We start from the raw sequence: 27,086 nt of genomic DNA on the forward strand, positions 1-27,086 counted from the left end.
ACATTTTTCATACAGATTTGATATAAATATTATAGAGCTGAACAAAAAAATACATTAAGCCCTGTTTTCCTGGCACACGCGCTGGACAAACACCTTTAAAAAAACGCTATACAAAATCCAGTACTTGTGCACTTAATTGACTGTAAACAATGGCGGTTGAAATCCGTGCGTGGGAATTTTTCTGGTAACCAAGAGCGACGTCAACGTTCATGAAGCCTTTCATTCATCAAATGTATATATGCGTCGGGTGTCAAAACCAGCATCACCGGATGTAAAATCTATTTTTGACCTGCATATTATCCGCTGCTGTGTGCACCCGCCAATTAGTTTAAAATAGATTCCGAACCGGTAAGTAGTTAACATAACATCAGGACATAATATCCCTTCCAAAAAGGGCGCTATGCTGCTTAATAGTACATGTATATTGCAAAAACGAGAAGCTCCCAACGTATAATGTCGCAGTTTATAACAATACAAGTTATGTTTCATCTTTTGTAAAGTAGCTTGAGGTTTCGTATCTCTGAAAAGTATGAAAGTGGTATACATTTAAACAGAGGAGACGTTCTTTAAAACATTCATATCAATGGTAAGTTCAATCACGACAGAAAGTTCGTGTATTTGGAAGTCATGTCCCAAAATGTGCTTAAAAAGAAGTCAGTTCCAAAAAAGGGGTTAAACCAATAGTTTTTGGCAATAAATTAGTGATTAGAGATAAAACGGCGTCGGGAAAATGAAATAATCATGGTTTTAGTTATATTTTTCCGTACACGTGCATCAATACTGTGTATTATAAGAGAAAATGATATTTGCACATACCAATTCTCGAACGTCACGTAACGCGACAACAGATTTAAGAACGGGTTTCCTTCAATAACTTTTTTATCCTTACGTCTATGATCTTGAAACAAAAAACCGAGGGAAGCACAAACACCGGAGAGCCGAAAGGGCGTATTCATTTAAAAGAAATATAAATATAAACTTGCTTACCGGGTAAAAATATCCTCTACTCCTTCACGAAAAACACTAAAACGACGCCATCTTTGAAGTTTTGCAACAACTTTCTCACTTAAACGCGGTAAGCTCCCGTATACGCAGGCCCCCCTGATTATCTTAATAAAGTAATATTGAAGACCGTATCAGAAAAGAAACATAAAAAGGTTTCTCATGAACTTAAAAATATATTATTTTAAAAGCAAACTATGATAGCAACCGCCAATGTGCGAACATGTATGTCCACCGACTACGGCAATCATGTATTCACCAACAAAAGTAACCGTGTAAACGCCAATAAAGGCATGCGTGTCAACTTATATGATATTTATAAATCTATGCTTTTTATTTACAACCGTCTTATTTTGTTTAAGTGTAAGCCATTCAGAAAGCTTTATCTCGTATGATAGGGAAGTATGATGGTAATGTTCAAATTGTTTGTACGGGGAATGCATTTATTAGATTTGTTATAACATAGGAAAATCATACGTTCTGTAGAGCAAGTTCAATAACATCCGTGTATTTCTCCTCATACTTACTCTGAATATTGTTTTATTATATATTTTAAAACATTGAAATTAAGCTTGATTCAATAAAAAGCCTAAAGCTTACATAGAGTCTTCTTTTTAAGTAGAACCAGTCATTTTTGTGTCTTAAGATTCTGAGATCAAACAGCGGTTATTGCACCTAGGACCTCCTAATAACTAGGCAGACTCGTATTCACTTTACTACCATGTTTTAATGGTGGTACCAAACAGTTTACACATATAAGCACTTGTCACTTATCATTATCTCACAACAAAAGCTTTCTACTTTCACATAGTTTAATTTAATGTAGTCTTAAACATACAGTCAAAATATACACAATATTTATTGTTCACATGTACAAATAAATAGCAAAACTTGACAACGAAATTTGATGTACAACATATGTGAACAATTTAGGCGCCACATAGTAATTAAACTGGTACTATATAATATACAAGATGGGTTGTGATGCAACACTCAACCATGTTCCAACCAGGAAAGTTTCTGACTTAAGATAGTCGTAAATTAAATACATTTTTTTAAATTATAAAAACTAGATGAAATCCAAACAAAACTAATTTGGAAACAGGTCTACACAAAATACATACTAACAAATCCTTTCAGGAAAACTTAAGCAAATGTAATAATATAACCAAGCATAAGTTTACTGGTAAGAATATTATAACCATGCAATATAGAAACAACATGTTTATACTAGTTGAAAAACATGCAATTTTAGCATTCACATAATATGGATATGGGTATTTGATTCTAAAAGGAATTTGAAAAATGAGCAAACAAGCAAAAATATGAATGTGTTCTATCTGAATATGTTCATGAAAACAATATACCTCATTGTGAATATGTACACATCAAATAAAATACCTGTCAAAATACGAGTAACTTTGTTGTGGACCTACTTTTGTATCCCACATGATCCAGTTTAAATCTTTGTTGAGATATCAATAGCACAATATGTCTGGCCTTTTTTCTTAAAGTTTTGGCAATAAATGCCACAAGATTTTCCTATACTTTGATCTGAAGACCTAATTTTCGAACGCACATGACCCAGTTTCAAACTCAAACTGAGGTATCAAAAGTGGAAAAATATTATTACCAAGATTGCAAGATTGGTTAAAACATGTGGCCTCTAGAGTATTAACCCTTAGCATGCTGGGAAATTTGTCTTCTGCTAAAATGTCGTCTGCTGAATTTCTAAAATTAGCATTTTCTTCGATTTTTTCAAAGAATACCATCAGAATAGCAAACAGTTTGGATCCTGATGAGACGCCACGTTCTGTGGCGTCTCATCTGGATTCAAACTGTTTGCAAAGGCCTTTAAAATTCTGCTCCAGCGCTTTAAGGGTTAACAAACATTTATTTTAACTAGTGGCTTAGTTTTTTACCTTTCATATGTAAACGAGTTTCAAACTTGGCCCAAATATCATTAAGACAAATGTGTTGACCAAGTTTCATGAAGATTGGGCAATAAATGCCAAATCTACTGTTTACAAGGCAAATGTTTACGACGTATGAAAACAAAGAATAAAAGATATTCACACAATTTAAAAATGAGAATATTTTGCTCAGGTGAACTAATTAACAACAATGGAGACATTATGCCATACTGACAGTTACAATGCACAACAATCTAGTGTCCTTCTAAAATTATACAATGAAGAAAAACAAAAACAAACATAATCAGTTTCATCATCTATTGCACCGATTATTAACCATAATGTACCACTTTAAGTGGTTTAAGTACATTCAAATAAATGACTTAAAGAAAACCAAACAGTAATAGCATGTTTTACTGACTGGTTTAAACACTAAATATTTTTCTGAAATGTAACCTGCTTTGCTTTCGCCACTGACTACATAAGTCTTTGGACTTAAATATATTATATGTATCCTTTTCATATCTGCTAAAGCAATTGCAAACAAACTATTATAACCAATAGCTTTACGACATTTTTTCAAGCCTTCAGCATGATTTATGAGTAGAGATAATAAGTATTCAAAGAATAAAAGAGTGTTAGGCGAGTGTAATATTGGATTGAAGAGTAAGTTGATCAATCTCAGTTAAAAACATTTGAGTGCTCGGCTAATTCTGAACACATTTGCTTAAAAGCCATGCATAATAAACTTCATCCCTATCCGATACTCGCCTCATATTCACTACCAATTACATGTATCTATGTAATTGATTGGAGAATAATATTCATAACAAATGAATAAGGAAATTGCTACGCTTGCTAACTATAGTTTCTAGACATAAGGATTGCATTGATTACTGTGAAACCAATTTTATGCGTTTTACACTAATAGCCGTGGATTTTGTGGAACTGTTCACATCAAAGTCCCACCTCAAATCAGACAATATAAGATAGTCCAGAACTTGAAATATCAAAAAAAATGCAAAATTTTATTAATACAATAAATGCCTTATAAACAAAATTTAATGAATCCAAAGTATTGCATATTTTAAGTTTATAACAACACACATGCATGAAATTAAAAGCAACAAAACTTCAAAATATCAACACAAATGTTATAAGAATCAATTTTTTTTAATGGCCAATTGTTTTTATTTTATGATAGATTGTAAGAGCACATTGATCTATGAAAAATATTAATCAATGCATCCAACATTAAGGGACTTAAATATTACAAAGAAGTCAAGTAATAATGCTGTTACAAATAGGTGTCTCAAAAACTACAATTTGTGAACTCAATTCTGATTCAAACAAAAACTTTGCTCGTAATGTGTAAATGTTAAAATTAAAGTTGTACCACATACTAACATTGAAACATAGCACTTCAGACAGTTAAACATATAGTAGACAATAATATTATTATATTCATATTTATATAATTCAATCAGCTGTCACCATTTGTACCACATGACAATATCTTGCCGCATTTGATGGCTCTTTATCCAATATATATTACATATTGGACAGTCGGGGTTTAACCAAATACATCAGATCGTTTCCACTTTAAATTCAAGACAAATCAATAGAATCTACGATAGAATGTTTGATTAACTGCATAAAAGTTGTTAAAAATATATGTCCCATAAATAAATCATGCTTAAAATAACATTTATTAATATTATTACTATTCTCTGAGGGCGTTTTTCTCCAAAAACACTGTTTACGTCTACATTCATAAAACGTCATATTGCTTAAACGCAGACTTAACATTGAAATGTATTACTGAAAATTAATAAGAACGTCAATAAAGATTGTGGTGGGTTTATAATTAAAAGATTATTTAACAGAGTTATGTACAATACTGTGATACATTTGGACTGATACACAGCTAGCATACTCATATGGGACCCACCTATCGTCGTCCAATATGGTATGTGATACATTTGGACTTATACACAGCTAGCATACTCATATGGCCCCCACCTATCGTCCAATATGGTATGTGATACATTTGGACTGATACACAGCTAGCATACTCATATGGGACCCACCTATCGTCCAATATGGTATGTGATACATTTGGACTTATACACAGCTAGCATACTCATGTGGGACCCACCTACCGTCCAATATGGTATGTGATACATTTGGACTTATACACAGCTAGCATACTCATATGGGACCCACCTATCGTCCAATATGGTATGTGATACATTTGGACTTATACACAGCTAGCATACTCATATGGGACCCACCTACCGTCCAATATGGTATGTCAGCTGTTTACTCGTCCAAAGTTTATCCAAAGTTTAAACACTACGCTGTCAAATAACCCAATAACATAGTATTCTAGCATGGTGAAATGTGAAGTATGAAATGTTAACCCTCTCCCGCTCAGAAACAAAGTATGTGAACAGCATCAAAACAAGACAGCCTGCTAGTAACTTGCAATCTGTTCCGGTTTTATGCTGTTTGCTGCTCATCAGCATTGGAAATGAAGGCTCCACAACTTGAATCTGTTAAGATAGGTCTAAAATTCAACTTGATTTAAGGGGCTACAAATGCATCTAAGTGCATATCTGAGTGGCAAACGGTTAACAAATTGACCATCATATAATAATTACAAATACTGACCAACAATGAAAATAACTCAAGGATAATGATATGAGTTGCATACTGGGAAAACTTAGATAAATGCATGTGTGGTGTCGTCCTACATTAGCCTGTGCAGTCCAGACAGGCTTATCAGGGTCAACACTTTCCGCTTGTATGGAATTTTTTGTTAAATGGATGTCTCTTCTAAATGATAGTCTAGTCTAAGCAGAACGTTTCATCCCAGATGAACCTGTGCAGACTGCACAGGCTAATATTGGACGACACTTTATGCACATGCATCAAGCCCAGTGTCCACAGAACGCGGCTCATATTATTCGAGAACAACGTGCACAGAAGTATGGATAGTATGCATGAATCAACCTAACAATCGTCAAAGAACTCATTGAAGGCAAAAACAATTAAAACATGGTAAACAGGTAAAAGTTTCAGTTAATCAATGCCAGTTGTTATAATCCATTGAAACAAAGCTGCCAGCATATAGGATTAGAAATACATAACTTCAGTTACCTCCTAAAAAATTCAATGAATAGCATTAAACAACACTTTTACTGGAAGCATTGACAGCATGTGAAATGTGAGACAGTGAGAATTACATTGTAATCAACTTTTATTGTGCATTTTAATTGCTGAGTTTCAAAATGTCCCTTTTTTACATGTTAACTACATGTTTATACTTTACAAACATGTTTACAACATCTATGGAACTGTATAATGAAGGCAAATAGTATCATATTTCCAGTGTACACCTTGGATCAATATGGTATTGCGCACTTTAATTGCTGAGTTTCACACTTTCACTTTTTGACATGTTATATATACACTTGACAAACATGTTAACAACACCTAAGGACATGTATAATGAAGGCAAAGTGTAAAATATATCTGTTTTACCCCTTGGACCAATGAGTAATATATGCACATAAATGTGTAACGATAAGATAATAAATGTACACGTACATGTGCATCATTCATGAGTAGAGATTTAAACTGATTTTTTCTCATACAGATTATTCAGATTATAAGATTTCACCCTCTCTCAGCAATATTTGGATTAACATATCTGCTAGGGCCCATTTTCACAAAACTCCGTAGGGATATCTTAACAAACCATGTATTTTAAGATAAAATGTTTTTCTATAAAATATCAGGAACATGTTTTCTACTTACTAAAGGATTAAATATTAATCATTTCTGTATTAAGTGCTTGTTTTAAAACATGCTTCTATAAAAACATCTAAACAACAAATAGCCAAACAATTATAGAATTTTAAGATATAAAAGATTTTCTATCTGCTTTCCCTATTAAGGGGTTAGGGGAATATGGGCCCTACATGGTTGACAACAAGAACATGTATAATAATAAATGGTTACAAACCAATTTCATACCAAGCAAAATTAAATGTTTACAATTAAGTTACATACAAACATTCTGATACAATTCTCAATAATTGTAGCATTATATTATGACTGTGAAATACTTATCTTATTGATTGGTTGAGTCTTTTTCTCTGCCTTATTGATTGGTTCAGTCTTTTAAGAAATAAAACTTATAATAAATGAGATTTTGCTGACAGCAAACAATTCAATACTGGAATTTTACAATAACATGTGACACAGTAAAACAACAGCTATTGTTCAGTACATATTTTGAAACATGGTAATATTTTTTTACCATAAAAATAACAAGACTATTGCCAAGCAATATATGTCCCCTACCGGCTCCACCATTGTCAGATTTTTTTATTTGTTGCCATAGCAACCAGAATTTTTGACTTAGGAAGAAAATGAAATGATGTGGATCATGTCCATATTGCCATCTATCCATGTTTCAAGTTTCATGAAAAAATATGAAGAACTTTTAAAGTTATTGCAGGATCCAGAAATGTGTGACAGACGCACATAAAGAGCGAAAACCATAAGTCCCCTCCGGTAAAACCGGTAGGGGACAATAATAATAATAAAACAAGAGGGCCACGGTCCCTTAGGCGCTCACCTGAGACCCGAAGGAACTAGCTAAAAATGTGACTCCTAGAGTGTTCACAAGCTTTTTTACCATATAAATATAAGGAAAAAGACCCCCCTGGCGGCCATGTTTTTTTTTACCGATCCGAACCATTTTGGAACTCAACCGTCGTATTTAGGAAACAAATGTTCTGACCAAATTTCATGAAGATTGTGCAAAAAATGTGTCTTCTAGACTGTTCACATGTAAACTGTATACATATAGAGAAAACTGCCTCACCCCCTGGCGGCCATGTTTTTCAAATGATCACAACCATTTTCAAACCTGTCCGAGATATCCACAAAACCAATGTTTTGACCAAATATCATGATGATTAAGCAAAAAATGCGACTTCTAAAGCGTTCACAAGCTTTTTTTTATAAATATAAGGAAAATGACCCCCCCTGGTGGCCATGTTTTTTTATGGATATGAACCATTTTCAAACTCAACCATTGTATCCAGGAAACAAATCTTCTGACCAAATTTCATGAAGATTGGGCAAACAATGTGTCTTCTAGACTGTTCACATGTTTTCACTATATACATATAGAGAAAACTTCCCCTACCCCTGGCAGTCATGTTTTTCCACCGATCATGACCATTTTCGAACTCGTCCGAGATATCTATAAAATCAATGTTTAGACAAAATTTCAAGATGATTAGGCAAAAAATATGGCTTCTAGAGTGTTCACAAACTTTTTTTACTCTATAAATATAAGGAATATGACCCCCCCCCCCCCCCCTGGCGGCCATGTTTTTTTTACCGATCTGAACCATTTTCGATCTCAACCGTCGTATCCAGGAAACAAATGTTTTGAACCAATTTCATGAAGATTGGACAAAAAATGTGTCTTCTAGAGTGTTCACATGTTTTTCACTATATACTTATAGAGAAAACTGCCCCGCCCCCTGGCGGCCATGTTTTTTCACCGATCTGGACCATTTTCGAATTTGTCCGAGATATCAATGAAACCAAAGTTTTGACTTAAATTTCATGAAGATTCACATAAGGAATACTGCCCCGCCCCCTGGCAGCCATGTTTTTCAATTGACCGAAACCATTTTTGAACTCAATCAACATATCATTAAGACAAACATTTTGACAAATTACATGAAGATTGGGCATCAAATGTGACTTCTACATTGTTCACAAGGTTTTTTTTTAACTAGTGACCTAGTTTTTGACCTAGCATGACCCAGTTTCGAACTCGGTCGAGTTATCATTGGGACAAATGTTCTGACCAAGTTTCATGAAGATCAGACAAAAAAATGTGGCCTCTATAGTGTTCACAAGGCAAAATATTGACGACGCACGACGGACGACAGGCGATCCCAAAAGCTCACCATGAGCACGTTGTGCTCAGGTGAGCTAAAAAAACTTGAACTTGAGGCCTAGGCAAGTTCATTTCAAAAGTTGTTTGTGCGACAGGGCAACCAGCTTTCCCTTAAAGCTTGAACCATTTCCTCCACTGCTGATAACTTTATGTGTTTTAAAGAATGAACATCTAGGCTCATGAAAGAGCATTATAAATTGAGTCGTGGCAGAAATATTATATTGTTGTTTGATTTGATTTTCTTCAATTTAAGCATAAGATAATTACGACATGTACTTGGTCCTTGGCTCCTTTTTCTTTGCCCGGTCAACCAATGTACTAAGGATAGTTACTCGTCTGGGCTCCTTTTTCTCTGCCCGGTCAACCAATGTAAGGATAGTTACCGGTCTGGGCTCCTTTTTTTTTGCCCAGTCAACCAATGTACTAAGGATAGTTACCCGTCTCGGCAACCTACCGTACACAACTTAGTTTCTGTCCCTCTTGTAAACAAACTTCTAACAGTGTTGTGATTTAAGAACCACCTCAACGGAGAAAAATTCCCTACCACTCTTACAGGTTTTAACTAAACTCTTCATTTGTATTTAGATCCAGCATTGTTAATACCTATTTGTAAAATCATTTTTACATTGTTATGGAGCTGACAGCTTAAAGGAGGAGAAATCTCACCCCTGTAACATGTAAAAACGTTAACACTTAACAAACAAATATCACTTTGACTGCTTCGACTGTCACGCTATACACTTGTCGATAAATTCAAGGAACCGTTTTGCATATTGATCGGGATGAACGGTGGATATCTCCGCCCCAACGCCATGTTTCATCGTCTTTGCGGCAAGAGCTGTGCGCTTTTTCATTCCATACCGTGTCAGAATGTCTATAAGTGCAAGGAAGTAAATCTCCTTCTTTGGTCCTCCTTTAAAAGTAAAAATAGTTGCCGTTCAAAATATTATTTCAATGGAAAAGGCATGCATTCCTTATTTTAAGAGAAAAGAAGATAAAATAATAGTTACCGTGCCAAATATTATTTAAATGGATTTTTTTCAAGAGAAGTGAAGGCAAGAGAATGGTAACAATTACAAATATTATTTCATTTGAAAATGGGTTAAAACTTGTATGTTCATGAGTTAATACAAATATCAAACAAGAGATGTGTTCGTCAGAAACACAATGCCCCTGTCTAAGCCGCTTTGAAATAAAATTTATATTTATCATTTGGCAGGTATAGAAATCATCTCCCTTTAAAGCTTATTACTTCCCTTGGATTTTGTCCAATACAACCGGAGGGGGAGAGGGGGGGGGGGGGGTCTGTGGACAATCAAAAATGACCAAGTCAGACATCACTGACAACCAAGGCCTGTGGTTTATCAAAGAGATCAATGCCAGAGTTCATCATGTATCTATGGACACAGGTATGTTATAAACATAGCATTAACGTTGGAATTGAGCTAAGCGTTTCATTTTTTCTAAATTAAGTTGTTGTTTTTTTACTCTTGTTAAAGCTGAAATAGTGTCAATGCTGTTTAATAAAACGCTTCAACACAGTGCACATTTAGTGGTGTGTAGCCCCAAATGGTCCATATACAAATAAATAGTGACCGGTCCATATACTCTTAGGTTTCTCTATCGCATTTTACAGACTGAAACCGGTCATATAGATATAGAAGGACCAATATCTCTGAGGTGAAATTTAAGAGTTTATACTGTTTAACTTATACAGCTGAACGGGAGATGAACTCAATGCTAAAATTAATTGATTATTGTTGTTGTTGAAACCTTCAATAAGAAATGGTTAGGTCCAATTGCAAAAAATACATACTTATTTTCCTTCGGAACAAGTTCTATAATGGCCCAAAATTCTAACGAAAAACAATCGCTGACCTACCTTCCAAACTCTTCACTCCGAACTTCTCAATGTTCGGATCTATGTCCCCGTTGAATGCCGGCACAGGCCCGTACGGTTGTGGGCTGTCGGGCGGTGTGGGTGCGAACCCGCCGATGTCTGGCACCTGTTCCTCGAGCCCGTTCTCGTCTTCCCCACTCACAGGCTCCCCATCAGACTCGCTATTCTGGGCATTGATGTCCGAGCCCTCGGGCTCGATCCTGTCGCAGTCGTGGATGCCCACGATCAGACTGTAGTCCATTAGGTGCAGACTGGCCAAGAACTGTAACAGAAAATATAGTGCATTCAGTAGAAAAGATGCTATCCATTAATTTATGGCTGACCATCAACTTAAATAGAAAAGATAAAATCCATTAAAGTGCAGGCTGGCCAAGAACAACAAAAGAAAAGAGTACACTCATTCCAGTTCCCATAGAGTCCCATTTTAAAATTGCCAACTTTCCAAGCATTTTTTTAAAACATTAAGTAAAATGTTATCAAAGCAAAAATTAAGTGCAGGCTGGTCAAAAACTTGAACACAAAATATGTGGCCTATTAAGTGCAGGATGTAGTCAGTTAATTACAGGATTGCCAAGAAAACAGAACAAGAGATGTGTTCGTCAGAAACACAATACCCCCAACTGCACCGCTTTGAAATAAAAATTTCTATTTATCATTGGGCAGGTATAGAAATAAGCGTCTACGGAGTTGGATTAGAATGTGTAGTTTGCAGTTCCTGTTAATTTTTGCAGTCATGCGGAACATTTCGCACTTTATCGCTCTCAATGTTGGTAAAATAATTCTCAAACTAAACGTGCTTACATCTGAGTCGTTAAGGGCATGCTATATAACGTAATGCATAAAGGGAAGTCACTCTAAATTTCATTTGTGTTTGTTAACGTTTTTTAATGATTTTGACAGAAAACTTCTTTATTGTAATTTGGAAAAATTTCATCAAAATTTGATTGGGAATGGGGGCCGTTTTTTTGCTTTGGGAATGCCTCCATTTTCCGGAGACGCAGACAGTGGTGAAAAACCCCTGAAATCAGAGTAGATGATTTATCGACATTGATTAAAACAATTTTTATTTTTTCCCCAAATATGTCTCTTTCGCCCTCTATTTTCCCCTTTAACCCAGTGTCTTCCCCTTTGTCTAAAAAAAACACCTCCAAATCAATCATTTGAGTTATAAATAATCAAAATAAAAAATCTGTACAGTAACTGTGAAAAGAACTTACGTTCTTGGTAAGGAAATATATAATCTGAGATTTATAATTATATAAATTACTTCCCTTGAAAATAATTGTCACTTACAAATCTCTATTTTTAGTAGCAAATAATTAAAAGCCACTACCGTGACTGTAGATTCACCACTCGAAATATGCAGCTCCACGAGATACACATGCATGCCAAATATCAAGTTGCTATATTCAATACTGAATAATTATCTCCCTTTAAAGCTTATTACTTCCCTTGGATTTGTATTTTTGACCTTAGACCTAAAAGGATGACCTTGTAATAAAGAAAGATCATTTCTTTTGAAGCTCCCATCATCAAAAGATTAAATACTTTATTGTCAAGAAAGATTCTTCACTATATCACAAACACTATTTATTCGCTTATTAAAATTTTAAAGACATTGTTTTGCTTTTTTATCCCCTGCCAAAGGCAAAGGGATAGAGAATTGACTTTGTTTTTGGTGGAGGATATCAATTCAACGAATTTGCTTGTTTTTCTCTATTTTTTCATACCATTTTATGACATTTACATTTGGGTTGACAGCTGAATCACTTTCTGAAAGCAGTATCCCATTCAAAGGGAGGTAATACTTCTGCAAGTGCACAAATCAAGCCCCCATAGTAAGATCCATTAGAAAGTATCTAACATTAAAAGGGAGCAAATATTTCTCAAAATTTAAAAATTCCGGCCTCCACAGTTAGGTCCCCTAGAAACTTACGTTCACATCGCGGGTCAGTTTGTTCATCAGTTCTGCCTTCTCCTCTGCCCCGATGTTAACTTTAGCCTCATCTTCCAAGAAGTCATTGTCCTTGAAGGTGGGCAACTCCTTTGCCTATAGAAGAAAGAGGTTTATGAGCCAGGCTCTGGGAAAACTGGGCTCAATGCAGTGCACATAGGCTAATCATGGACCAGTGCTCCAGCTAGGCCTAAATTGAAGGACGCCCCGCCCTGCCCTTCGGAACCTCTGCCCTTCCCTTCCCAGGGCCCCCTACCCTTTTTTTTTGTGCATATGATAATTAATAAATCTCTTATTAGATTGGGATTAATTTATTCCTCATTATAGACATTATATTTAAATGGTTTAAAAATAATGGGAATAATATATTCTAAAAATTATTAAAAACATGTAAATTAACATGCAACAGGAAGCATTTCAGAAACACCCACGCGCTCAAAAGAGCACTTTTGACAAAAAATACTAGTCGAAGGTGCCCTTTTGACAAAAAAAGTCCCCCATGCCCTTTCCAAATCCTAGCTGGAGCAATGATGGACTATATTTTCCACCTAAAACAGATTTTTAATAACAATAGTCTTCTTGCAGACAAAAAATACCCCAAAAAAAAGCGGAAATTGTCGTCCTTGCTTAGCCTGTCGCAACTGCTATCAACTATTGGCAAAACTATCTTCACCCAAATTCTTGACTTTTACATGGATCTTGAAATGTAAAAACAATTTGCAAACCTACCTTGGTGTTAACAAGAAGAAAATCAACTACAAAACCACATCACTGATAAGAGTAACACTTGTGACTTATATGGTTGAGTATTTTTCCCAATACTTTTGCCAAGCATTTTATACAAAAAAGTCATATCCCTTGCGCTTAAAAAATATATTATTTTTCTAAGGAGAATAAATATCAGACCATTCTTATTGCTCATTTAATGAATGTTTTCCTGAATAAGTATTTGTAAAAGTGGTATAGAAAAATGTTTGGGTATAAGAGATCAAAGGTTTCACATTATGGCAAACATCAGGAAAACAAATATTGCGATTTTTTCTCTAATAATACCTTTTCCTTGTCACTGGCACATCGGTCAACAGTCGAGCCCTGTAACAAAAACATAAAGAATTCAATGTTTGTGTCAATAATATGTTGTAGATACATGTACACAGAAGACACTCAGATAGCAGGGTCTTCCCCAGGCCATTTAAGTGCCCCTTGCCGGGGCTCTTGAATTTCGAAACCAGAGTCCCCGGGGCGCTTGAAATTTTCCGATCAGTGTATTCTTCAGTAAAAGAAAGTGGAGATTGTCCAAAAAAATCAAGGTTTCCCTATCAGTGTATCAATATTCCCTGTTTTAAAAGAGCACTCGGTACCTACTTTCACAAGTAATCGCGATAAACACCACATGGGGTAATGGATAATCCACTGATAAAAGAATAGCATGACGCGCATATCGATTATTCTAGCCACATTACACGGTCATTTAAATGCTGACAAGGATGTATCTGGTAACTTTCCAGTCGTCAAACTGTGAAGTTCATCGTCCAATCGGTTACGCGAATGCTTATGAGGGCGGGGTTAACTATCGACCATTATTTTTTATTGACGTTGGGCATGAAGTAAGAGTTTATCGCAGCTTGATTAGCAAGAAGTTGTACCATTTGAGTAATATAAAACCGGTAATTAGTACAGTACAGAACATTAAAGACGGTTTCGGGCATCATCATCACACCTTTTTACTGTAAACAAGTGTTACCTATGACTCATAATTAAAACGAGAAATTAATTGCAAGTCGTAAACAATTAATTATTATAGCGAGTAAGTTGTGCAAATGACTCCCGGTTACAATTATGTGTTAACAATTTATTTAATTCCAGTACATGTATATTTCAACATGTCCATTTATAGAACTGATTCACCATGTTTTTCTGACATTTATTCGACACGTAATGCGCTTTAACAAATTTTCGTTGAATTAATTACGCACACTTGTAAATGTTTCGTCCGATAATCGATAGTTAGAAGACTGATGATGGCAACCGGCAGAATTCCGTCAAAACATTTATTCGACATGTAAAGTGTGTAAACAAATTATCGTTGAATTTATAACGCAACGGCTAATATTTGTTGAAATCTCAAATGGGAATAATTAAATGTGTAATCCGAAACCCATTACCGTAAGTCGATGTTAACGCGTTTTTAATCCGAAACACACTTCCGAATGTAAATGTTACCGCAACGTTAAATATTTTTGCTTCAAATTAGCAGTGCAAATTTATTCTGTGTCGAATCTTTTTCTCAATTAAAAAGAGCGCGAAAATTATGCAGCATGTACAACGTCGCGTCTATTGCATACAAATGGCGTGTATTGAGCGTTTTAACAAGCACACAACAGGTCAGGGGATAGACGCATATTCAGAGGCAATATTTCATCAAATCTATAAATAGTCATTAAAAAATGGCAAGGTTTGTGTTAAAGAAATAACTGAAAGCTCTTATCGTAAATATTTACCAGAAAGAGATTGATAAAAACGGAATAAACGGGATTATCGGGTAATAAAAAGAAACTTGAAAAATAGTAAGTATACAGTAATAGTGTCGGGTTGAAACGGATGTATTGGGGAATCGTTCGAGTCGGGATTTTACTATCTGTGCGGAAAAGTTTTAAAACAATTAAACAATATAAAAAAATATATATTTTTTGCGGAAAAGTTTTAAACAATTAAACAATATAAAAAAATATATATTTTTTAATGACTGGGGGATTTTTTGGAAGAGTCATAGCGCACCAAATGACGTCTTTTGACGCTGTTTTTCTTTGAGTTATAACGCACCACAGAACGTGAATTGACACGTTAAATAAAAAAAAATCAACGTCGGGAGGGGTGAACCCACCCCCGGTCGGCCCCGGAGCGCATGAACAAATTCCTGGGGAAGGCACTGGATAGATATATATTGCAAGCACATTTTCACATAATGTACAAAAGATGTACAAACTATGAACAAGCCCCTTTAAATATACATTTGTAAAACTAAAGAGGTAATTGGTGTGTAAAATTCAATTCATAATTTCACCCCTGGACATTGTCTTTAACGATTTTCTGCAAATTGAAAAGTTTAAACAGACACATAAGTTCACATCTCTGAGAGTCCGCCAGATTTCATTATTTTCTGTTAATTGTTCATTTTGACTCTTATCTTGTAGAAAGAGTTGAATTTTCTTTTAATGTCTGCTAGTCAAAGGGTCAAGCTGAGAGTAAAAGGAAAGCCCTGGGCCAGTACTCACCAAACAATTCTTAGACTTAGACTTTATTTCAAGAATAAACAAGATGTGTTTGTGAAACACAATGTCCCACTATATGACGTTTGACCTTAAAGGATGACCTTGACCCTTCACCACTCAAAATGTGCAGCTCCTTGAGATACACATGCATTTCAAATATAAAATTGCTAGCTTCAATATTGCAGAAAAATAGATGAGCTAAAAAGGAGTGGCCTAATGTAGAAAGTGTTGAACTTTCTTTAAATGTCTGCTAGTCTAAGAAGGGTCAAGCTGAGAGTAAAAGGAAAGCCCTGGGCCCATATTCACCAAACAATTCTTAGACTTAGACTTTTGTTCAAGAATAAAGAAAATTATTAAAAGTGGAATTTTCAAGAGTTGCTTAAAATATTAATTCAAACTTTGCATTAACTGCCTCTATCTACATCATTCTTCATGTAGAACATTCTGTTAAAGACATAATGACCAGTAGAATCCCGTATATATTTAAACGCTGGATGTATTTTTCTTGGTGTTAAATCTATTCTTCATCCTTCTTAAGTATGAAAATAAGTTGGTAAATACAAGCTTGTCTCCTAAACATATAATTCTTAACAAAGAATTATTCAATTTAAGGTTCTAACTAAGACCTAATTTCCAAGGAGTTTAAATTTATAACAGTTTTAAGAATATTCTGTATTTTTTGAAATTGAGAAGTCGTAAGAATCAGTTGGTGAATAGGAGCCCTGGAAAAACATCGTGACACGCCACACACCTTCAGATCATATTTCTTGTGTATGGGTAGTCGTGGGCTGAACACGTTTCTCATCACGCATAGGTACGTCTCCACGTCATTCACCGTGATCCGGTACATCCCCAGGTAGTGGGGCAACATCGTGTTAGCGTGACACTCCACGATGTGCTGCGAGAATCAAACACAATAGTATTTAGCTGCATTTCATGTTATTCAAAGAAATTCCCTAAAATATCATTTGTTATGATTTAATGCTTTGAGCTTTTATGAGTACATAACAAGAGGGCCAAGATGGCCCTAGTTCGCTCACCTGAGAGGAGTCGGTTCATTCAATCTTTACCAAACGTCAAACTTGACATAGAGATATTTTCCAGACAAACATCCTGGTCAAGTTTCATCATTATTGAACCAAAACTCTGGCATATGGAGTGTTTTTGTTTTTGTAAGATTTGACCTGGTGACCTATATTTTGAGTTGCCCCCCCTTACCAAACATCAAACTTTGCTTACAAAAATAAATATTATGACCAAGATTCATAAAATCTAAAACAAAATTGTGACCTCTAGAGTGTTTACAAGGATTTTGTATAATATACTGAAAATTTGGACAATCTAAGGGTAAAAATTATGGCATTAATTACCGGGTATGTGATATATATAAATCCAATCTTTTCACCAAGTTTCATGATGATTGGGCAAAAAATGTGACTTCTAGAGTGTTCACAAGCTTTTTTTACTTTGTATAAATTTAAGACAACAACCCCCCCTCCCCGGCAGCCATGTTATTCAACTGACCGGAACCATTTTTGAACTCAACTTTCATTATAATAAAGGAAACAAATGTTCTGACCAAATTTCATGAAAATTGGGCCAAAAATGTGACTTCTAGAGTGTTCACATGTTTTCACTATATAGATATAGAGAAAAATGCCCCACCACTGGCGGCCATGTTTTTCACCGATATGGATCATTTTCGAACTGGTCCGAGAAATCAATCAAACCAATATTTTGACCAACTTTCATGATGATTGGGCAAAACTTGTGACTTCTAGAGTGTTTACAAGGTTTCTCTATAGCCAAATAAGGAAAACTGCCCCGCCCACTGGCGGCCATGCTTTTCAACGGACCGGAACCACTTTTGAACTCAACCAACATATCATTAAGACAAACATTTTGACAAAGTTACATGAATATTGGGCAAGAAATGTGACTTCTACAGTGTTTACAAATCTTTTCCTTTTTTTGACCAAGTGACCTAGTTTTTGACCCGGCACGACCCATTTTCAAACTCGACCGAGATTTCATTGGGACAAAGCTTCTGACCAAGTTTCATGAAGATCGGACAATAAATGTGGCCTCTAGAATGTTTACGAACAAATGTGGACGGACGGACAGACAGACGACGGACAAAGACCAGTCACAAAAGCTCACCTGAGCAATCAGGTGAGCTAAAAATGCCGCCTGGAGTACAGGTGGCGAGTTTCATGGAAAAAAACAACGTTATCTGTTGCAACTCCCAGCCATCCGGAGGGTCAATAACTGGGAATATTGCATATATAGTGAACTTACAAAACAATTTTCATAACTCTGTGCCAAGGCCTAAATGTAACAGACAACATCATGCTGATGTTGCAAGAGTTCAAGGTCAAGGTCACAGGGGTCAAAATTGTTGTGTGTATGGAAAGGCCTTGTCCATATACACATGCATACCAAATATGAAGGTTATATCTCAAGGGACATTTATGGCCATTTTTGACCTTTGAACTCAAAGTGTGACCTTGACCTTGGAGATATCGACGTAATTATTTCGCGCGACACACCGTCCAATGATGGTGAACAAATGTGCCAAATGATTTTAAAATCTGACAATAAACGACATAGTTATGGCTCGGACAAGCTCATTTATGGCCATTTTTGACCTTTGAACTCAAAGTGTGACCTTGACCTTGGAGATATCGACGTAATTATTTCGCGCGACACACCGTCCAATGATGGTGAACAAATGTGCCAAATGATTTTAAAATCTGACAATGAACGACATAGTTATGGCCCGGACAAGCTTGTTCCGCCAGCCCGCCAGCCAGCCCGCCAGCCAGCCAGCCAGCCCGCCCGCATTCGTCAATCTAATAACCAGTTTTTTTCCTTCGGAAAACCTGGTTAAAAACCTGGTTAAAAAATGTACACAAGTAGGCATGGGAAAGCAATTGCTGGTATTGCAATTCAATTTTTTTAACAGAAAGGTTACATACAACCATCTTGTATAAAACTGAAGTGTAACCACTTAAACAAGTCTTCTTACGCTTGAACACTTCTAATAATCAAGAAACATCATTTGGAAGTGAAATAATTCAGCATTTATTTTCTTCAAAATTAAATGTTTATCATAAAATGCCAAATCAACTATTATGATTGCACAGACATGAATTGTAAAACACTTAAAAATGGTAGAACTGGTTGGGTTAAAAGTTGCATTCATCTTCAATAAAAAATACTGGTAAATTGACCAGTGTTTTATTCACCATTTTGGGAATGCAGGGCCCATTTCCCTTTGGATTGGGAAAAATTGCGGTGTTTTGACCACAATTGGGAAAATATTTCTGTTGTTTTGCTAACAAATGCTTCAAAATTGAAAATAAAATATATTTAATATTAGAGATGTATAAGAGATGAACTAAATGTAGAGATCTAAAAAAGTTTTTTGTCTGTTTTAAACCTTCAATCAGATATTCTGATGTCCCTTTTGGGGAAAATATATACTTTCTTTGGGAATAGGGCCTTATACCGGACCAGATTTTGAACAAACAAAACTAGAGCTTTGTCACAGACGTTACGAATACCCCCACATGCCGCATTGACACAGAATATTTTGCATGTTGTCTTAAAAAAAAGCAGACGCCATGCTCAATGTTTAAAACGCACTAAGTGACCCCTTGACCTAGTTTGTGAAACAGCATGGCCCATGTTCAAACTTAACCTACACATCATCTAGATACAACTTCTGACAAAGTTTGGTGAAGCTGTGATGAAAACTTCTTGAATTAGTGAGCGGACACCTGATGCTCAATGTTTAAAACGCACTAAGTGACCCCGTGACGTAGTTTATGACCCGGCATGACCCATATTCGAACTTGACCTACACATCCTCTAGATACAACTTTTGAGCAAGTTTGAATAAGATGGGATAAAAACTACTTGAATTAGAGAGCGGACACCATGCTAAATGTTTAAAACACACTAAGTGACCCCATGACCTTGTTTATGACCCGGCATGACCCATATTCAAACTTGACCTAGACAACATCTGGATACAACTTCTGACCAAGTTTGGTGAAGCTGTGATGAAAACTATTTGAATTAGAGAGCAGACACCATGCTCAATGTTAAAACACACTAAGTGACCCCGTGACCTAGTTTATGACCCGGCATGACCAATATTCGAATGTGACCTAGACATCATCTAGATACAACTGCTGACCAAGATTGGTGAAGATGGGATGAAAACTAACTTGAAATAAAGAGCAGACACCATGCTCAATGTTTAAAACGCACTAAGTGACCCCATGACCTAGTTTATGACCTGGCATGACCCATATTCGAACTTGACCTAGACATCATCTAGATACAACATCTGACCAAGTTTGGTGAAGATCAGATGAAAACAACTTGAATTAGAGAGCAGACACTTAATACGGACCGACCGACCGACAGACAGACAGACAAGCTCACTACTATATACCCCCCTAAACTTTGTTTATGGGGGTATAATAACACTGTTGACTTCACCATAATGGATCAATACCACATAACATATTTATATCAAGACAGACTAAAGGAAATCAACAATGAATACCGTTACATGTGTACTTAGAAAGGCACAATAAACAGGTTATACTAGCTAACGTCTTCCCAGCATACTGACAAAATGAAGAAACTTGATACAACTGGTGTTAACAGCATCCCATTTGTTATCCAAATTGATTCAGCATTCATCAATAATTGATCACAAGACTTGCCTCAGGTTTTTTGCAACAGAGCAGCAAACACAATTACACGTAATAACCCGCAATTACCAGCAATGACACGCTTTGCTGGCTGTTGTAGTCTCAGAATGTGCCAAGTAATGAGCATTATTGTGAACGAGGCACGATTAACCCATTTATGCCTGGTGGACTCTCCCATCCTTCTAAATTGGATCAATTTATTACCAAAATTAGGGATGTCTGGTATATTTTTTTCCATATTTAGAATATTTCTTACAGAAATTCCTTTAAGCAAACAGCGCAGACCCTGATAAGACACCGCATTATGCGGCATCTCATCTGGGTCTACGCTGTTTGCCAAGGCCTTTTTTCTAGACCCTAGGCATAAATGGATAACATCTAAAATATGTGCAAACTGATACATTTTTGTTGTGTTATCCCTTAACCACTTAGATACATCTTTTGACGCTTGTATGGTCCCTTATAAAGTTAAATATAATTAAAGACCTTTTTTTTTAATATAACGTCTTAATTCCGGGCTTAGCCTTTATTTGTCAGTCAGCATTCCGCTGAAACATGACTGGCATGTATGTGCTTCGGCCCGGGATCGAACCCGGGACCTCTGGATTTTAACGCAAGCGCCTTATCCACTGAGCTACGGAGGCACATTAAAGACCTTTTTTTACTAGATTCAAGCTTTAAAGGATTTATTTCCAACCCTAAGATACTGATGAGCAGCAAACAGCATAAAACCTGAACAGACTGCGAGTAATCTGCGAGTTTGCACATATCCATTTTCACTCTGCTTTTGAGAGGGAACGCGTTTATGTTTGAGACTATTTCAAGTCAATGTCTTTTAATTTGCTTGGTGCCTAATACTCTTTAATCACAACACATTTATGGTTCTCATCATTAACTGAATCCTGATCTAATTCAGGGTTTAAATTTTGTGAGAGAATTTGTTGTTAATGTTTATGGAACTTCATATTGCGACTTTAAAAATTGTTTGTAAAAAGATACCAATAGAAGTTTCAAAAGATAAGAGAAATACAATTATAAAGTACTTTTAGCAGATGGGATTGTTGAATCATAATATTGACACAATGGATCACTGCAAAATCTTGCGGACTTAAAGTTTATTGTTGTCCTATATGACTGCCAAAGATTAAATATTGTTTAAACAAAAAATTTTTTTTTTTATTAATTGCAATTTTTAGTTCATTTCCTTATTCAGATTTTAAAGTATTTGGTAGCAAAAAAAACACAACAATTTCCAAATTTTAGTCAAATCAATGTGATTTTTTCCAGTCCAAAGTGCTCTGGCCCCTATTCCTAAACTGGTGAAAAAACACTGAATACCTTAAACTGATGTATGAAGTGAGGAAGTCAGACAGAACTGGGTCAATATTAAAGGTATTCTCTTCCAATTCTTCAAATAGGAATCTTTATATCTGATAAAATCCGTTGTGCAGACTGCATTTTAAGAGAACAACGACATGTAGCGAGCCAATTAGCCAGCTTTGGTTCACGTTTATGACATATGATTGACACCACACTGGGTGATGTATCACATAAAGGGATTCCCATCACAACTCAAATGGTTAAGTTCTTGGTAAATAATGTACATGCATACATTTCAATTCTGTGGATGGATAAACAATTTCTGGGTTCTAGCAAGACTTTTTTTTCAGAGTCAGATTTTGAAATTAAATACAAGCCAAGAAAATACTTCTTTACATCAGTGAAACGTAGAGCAACTCAGATGTTAACTTAATATTGGTTGAGATTTTTACATTTTACACTCCAAAGCACACTGAAGACGGGAAAGTGGAGCCTGGCACAACAACAACAACTAGGGCTTTGTCACAGACGTGACGAATACCCCCACATGTCGCATTGACACAGAATAGTTTGCATGTTGTCTTCACCAAAAACAGCGGACACCATGCTCAATGTTTAAAACGCACTAAGTGACTCAGTGACCTGGTTTTTGACCTGCCATGACCCATGTTCGAACTTGGCCTAGACATCATCTAGATACAACTTCTGATCAAGTTTGGTGAAGCTGTGATGAAAACTACTTGAATTAGAGAGCGGACACCATGCTCATGTTTAAAACGCACTCAGTGACCATGTGACCTAGTTTTTGACCCAGCATGACCCATATTCGAACTTGACCTAGACATCATCTAGATACATCATCTGACCAAGTTTGGTGAAGATCGGATGAAAACAACTTGAATTAGAGAGCAGACACTAAATACGGACCGACAGACAGACCAACTGACCGAAAAGCTCACTCCTATATACCCCCCTTAACTTCGTTTGTGGGGGTATACAAACACAGTGGGGATGAATAAACACCAACTCCGCACAGCAGTAATAACAATTGTACCAATGAAAAATTGTATCATGGTGCATGGCCATTGCTTTACCCCTTGGACATGTTTTGAACAAGTTTGTTGAGAACAACAATAGAATGCTACATACCAAATTGTAATATAAACCTTTAGGTCTTGTGGTTTTAGCGGAATGATTTCTTTAAGGTTATGTTACCATGTAAGTCTATGTAAATAATTTGATCCCAACGGCTTTTGGCCAGTTATAACCCAGGGGTAATGATTGGATGAAACTAAGTACAGGGGCAATATAAAATGTTAAATACCAAAAGTTACACATCTGGATGCTGTAGTTTGAGATATGTATATTTCTGCTTACAATCTACTGTCATTAGAAAAAATAACCTAGTACATTTAATAAAATACCTTTCTTATTAAATTCAAGTTTCAAGTTCATTTCCAACCCTTAGATACTGATGGGCAGCAAACAGCATTAAACCTGAACAGACTGCAAGGCTGTTCTGGTTTTATGCTGTTTGCACTTAGCCAATTTCAATTTGCTTCTGAGTGGGAAAGGGTTAAATGATATACATTGAAAATTGTATGAGAATGCCTGACGCCAACTTTATGCCTAGTATGAACGGACTGACTGAACTCCAGACAAACTGACATATGATTATATAGATAATATTATATAGATTTATATATACCACTTTATGTTTAAGGGTGTGTATAACAATTACTAAATTCTAAAACAAGAGCACCTCATAACGGGTGCCAAGCTCGGCTGCAAGTGCAGTTTTTAATAAATGAAAGCTTGTCAGATTTAAAAAAAATTTTTTTAGAGGTCACAGTGACCTTGACCTTTGACCTAGTGACCCAAAAATGGGTGTGGCATGTAGAACTCATCAAGGTGCAGCTACATGTAAAGTTTAGAAGTTGTAGGTTGAAGCACTTCGATTTAAGAGCCAATGTTCAAAACCTTAACAAAATGTAAAGTTTTAAGCACAACGCGGACTTCTCCGAAAACAGCCGAGCTAATAAAATTACAGCCTTTATATCATACCTACTGATATTTCTTAATTAAGAAAAAACTTCGCACATTTCGCACAAGGACCGGTAACTGACCACAACAGCTTACCATCTATTTCTTTGTGCACAGGAAAGCTTACCTGTATATTCAAATACGTTCAGAAACTTGATAAATTTATAAGATATTAAATATGCTTCACAAAAAACTTGCCCATAACAAGAGCTCCGCGGTCAGAGATAGATGCCCCCCCTCCCCAAATAGGGCCTTGACAGCCATTACTCAATCCTTTGATGACCAATTAAATACTTAATGTCACAGTGACCTTTACCTTTAAACTAGTGACCCCAATTTCAACAGGGGTCTTTTACTGTCCAAGGCCAATGCACATTTGAAGTATCTAGCCAATCTGTCAATTTGTTGACAAATTATTGATCGGAAACGATTGTCACGCTTATTGTGACAGTGACCTTTGACCTAATGACCCTATTTTCAATATGGTTATCTACTGTCCAAGGCCAATGCACATGCTAAGTATCAAGCCAATCGTTCAATTTGTTGACGAGTTATTGATCGGAAACTATTTTCACACTTATTATGACAGTGACCTTGACCTTTGACCTAGTAAGCCTAATTTCAATAGGGGTCATCTACTGTCCATGGGTGTGATTGAGGCAAAGTCAGAGGGGAGGAAAATTCTGTCGACTGATTTTGACTACGCGAATGGCGCGCATAACGCAATGACAAACCTTAAAACAGACATTAAAATAAACAACTTCTTGAACTTCATAACAATATTTCTTTATAAACCTGTTAAACTTCACATTTAACATACTGAGGATGCAAAGTACACAGTAGTCAGTTTTTATTGTGCTCACGAGCAGCAGTGTTTCAATGTATTGAATTACAGTTAATGGACTTAATATAAACAAACACACTTGAGTGTTCTTCTTGTGTGAATGATGTATTAAACTGAGTTAAATTAATATATTTAATTTGTTTACCTTTCAATATCTTGCATTTCACATCTTCAGTTCACTCAGTTCAATGCTATTTGAGTTAACTGAACAGCGTAACAAACATAATAAAGCAGAATATGCATATGAATCTGATTATACACAGACCCACTAACATATAAATCAAATCATGTTTGTCGGCATGCCTGTTTGTCTATTTCAATGTTCGAACGATATTCTTAAGAATTGTTTTACTTCGCGAGTAGACTAAACTCCAATTAGCAAACACTGGTTTCCGTGACACAAATTCACTGAGCACATTTCTTAACAAAATATCTGTTTCTTGTATCTAAAACGTAGTCTTTTTCGTTGACAAACACATTTCATTATTCCTATCAGACTAGGTGATGTCAGTCTTTTATTCGATTGCTATTTGTCATTTCAATAATCTTTATTTTCGCTTCACAACGGCGCCATTTGCAAACGAATCAGCTAAGAAATACCAAACACATTTTAAGAAAACGATTTTAATTGGAAGATTGGGAAACGATAGTCAATTATATCGCTCGTTTTAAAAATGCTTATTCAGAATATACACGTGTAAAATGCGGAGAGATCTCGCAAGCCGCGGATATTTCGGGCCGCTTATGAAATACGCCCGCGGAATGGGTGGTAGCCCCCTCTCTCCCACATTTTTTAAAACGAATTTACGCGAATCTCAAAAGTGACCCCTGGGACAACCCGATCCGCGGAAATCCGCGGAAAAATCACACCCCTGCTGTCTTAGGCCAATGCACATGTGAAGTATCAAACCAATCGGTCAATTCATTGACAAACATTGATCTGAAACAATTATTACACTTATTGTGACAGTGACCTTGACCTTGGACCTAGTGACATCAATTTCTTTTTTTTTACAAAACTTCATGAAATTTCATTATTGCAGTCAGAAATTATTATTTTCCATTACAACCTTTCTCATATAAAAGAATCCATAAGAATGTTAAGCATATTCTTCACATAGAAAAGAATCCTTTTTTTACCAGCCACTTCAAATTATTTGATGCAAAAGCTGGGCACATGCTTAACACTTCGTTGCTCAGAAGCAAAGTGAAAGTTGCTTTATAAAACCAGCATATAACCAGAACAGCCTGCGAGAACATGTATCTCCCAGGTTGTTCATGTTTTATGCTGTTTGCTGCTTATCAGTATCTTGTGGTTGCAAATGAAGCCTTTAAAACTAAAATCTATTAAGAAAAGTATTTCATAAATTGGATTTTCTAATGCACTTAAAATATGTTTAAATGAGCATCTGAGAAGTTAATGCCAAGTAAATGTTTCTCACCTGATGATATTGCTTGAGAAGGTGGTGCATCTGTTCAACTTCCTCACTGACTAGAGTTTTGATGAAGTACCGTTTGTCATGAGACAGTAGCATGCGGGCCCCACTGCGCCCTGGTGAGTCCATACCCTGTGGCTGTTTGGTCAATGAGTTCTAAAAATAGAACACAGAGGCTTCTTGGGTAATGAGTTCTTAAAATAGAACATGGAGGCTGCTTGGATGAGTTCTCCTTGGATAATAAGTTCTAAAAATAAGAACATGGTGACTGCTTGTGTAAAGAGTTCAGGTAATAAGTTCTTAAAATAAGCAATGGAGGCTGCTTGGGTAATGAGTTGTAAAAATAGAACATATAATGAGTTCTTAAAATAGAACACAGAGGTGAGTTCTAAAAATAGAACATGGAGGCTACTTGGGCAAGTAAGGTTCACAAGGTTTCACATAGCCTTATGACAAAAACTAGCCTAACAACTAGCAGTAAAGCTGGCAGCATATACAAAAGTAACAGCTAGAGTTTTTAAATAGTTATACTTATAATTTACAAAAAAAGGAACACTGACGTTACGATGGCCATGTTTCAATGGATAGAAACCATATCTGACTTGTCCCAGAAATCAATTAAATGTTCAGAGCCAGTTCATGAAGCTTGCTCAAACAGAATTGACCTCTAAGGAATTGAT

The 27,086-nt window shown here is 35.9% G+C and overlaps 2 protein-coding genes and 1 long non-coding RNA gene across 4 annotated transcripts in view; all 3 read right to left on the reverse strand.

Moving 5' to 3' along the window:
* Window positions 1-1,803: 1,803 nt before the first annotated feature.
* LOC127854888 (uncharacterized) lies at window positions 1,804-5,245 on the reverse strand. Its single transcript, XR_008037183.1, has 2 exons — window positions 5,074-5,245; window positions 1,804-5,005 (listed from the first exon to the last, which is right to left on the reverse strand). It is a non-coding gene; the product is annotated as an uncharacterized LOC127854888 (long non-coding RNA).
* Window positions 5,246-5,268: 23 nt separating this feature from the next.
* Window positions 5,269-27,086, reverse strand: part of LOC127854878 (phosphatidylinositol 5-phosphate 4-kinase type-2 alpha-like) — a 131,032-nt gene continuing 109,214 nt past the window's right edge. The window contains exon 11 of one of the 2 annotated variants that reach the window (XM_052389981.1): window positions 5,269-9,510. The gene's annotated coding sequence lies outside the window, so the exon portion shown is untranslated. The remainder of the gene's footprint in view (window positions 9,511-27,086) is intronic. The other variant, XM_052389983.1, reaches the window with a different exon arrangement.
* LOC127854586 (phosphatidylinositol 5-phosphate 4-kinase type-2 alpha-like) lies at window positions 9,428-26,980 on the reverse strand. The gene is made up of 7 exons (XM_052389649.1): window positions 26,972-26,980; window positions 26,413-26,562; window positions 16,785-16,931; window positions 13,815-13,853; window positions 12,744-12,857; window positions 10,790-11,069; window positions 9,428-9,820 (listed from the first exon to the last, which is right to left on the reverse strand). Exons 1-7 carry the CDS (start codon window positions 26,978-26,980, stop codon window positions 9,636-9,638), a joined length of 924 nt encoding a protein of 307 aa, XP_052245609.1. The 3' UTR covers window positions 9,428-9,635.

Source organism: Dreissena polymorpha, chromosome 13, assembly GCF_020536995.1.
Source record: "Dreissena polymorpha isolate Duluth1 chromosome 13, UMN_Dpol_1.0, whole genome shotgun sequence".
NCBI lineage: Eukaryota > Metazoa > Mollusca > Bivalvia > Myida > Dreissenidae > Dreissena > Dreissena polymorpha.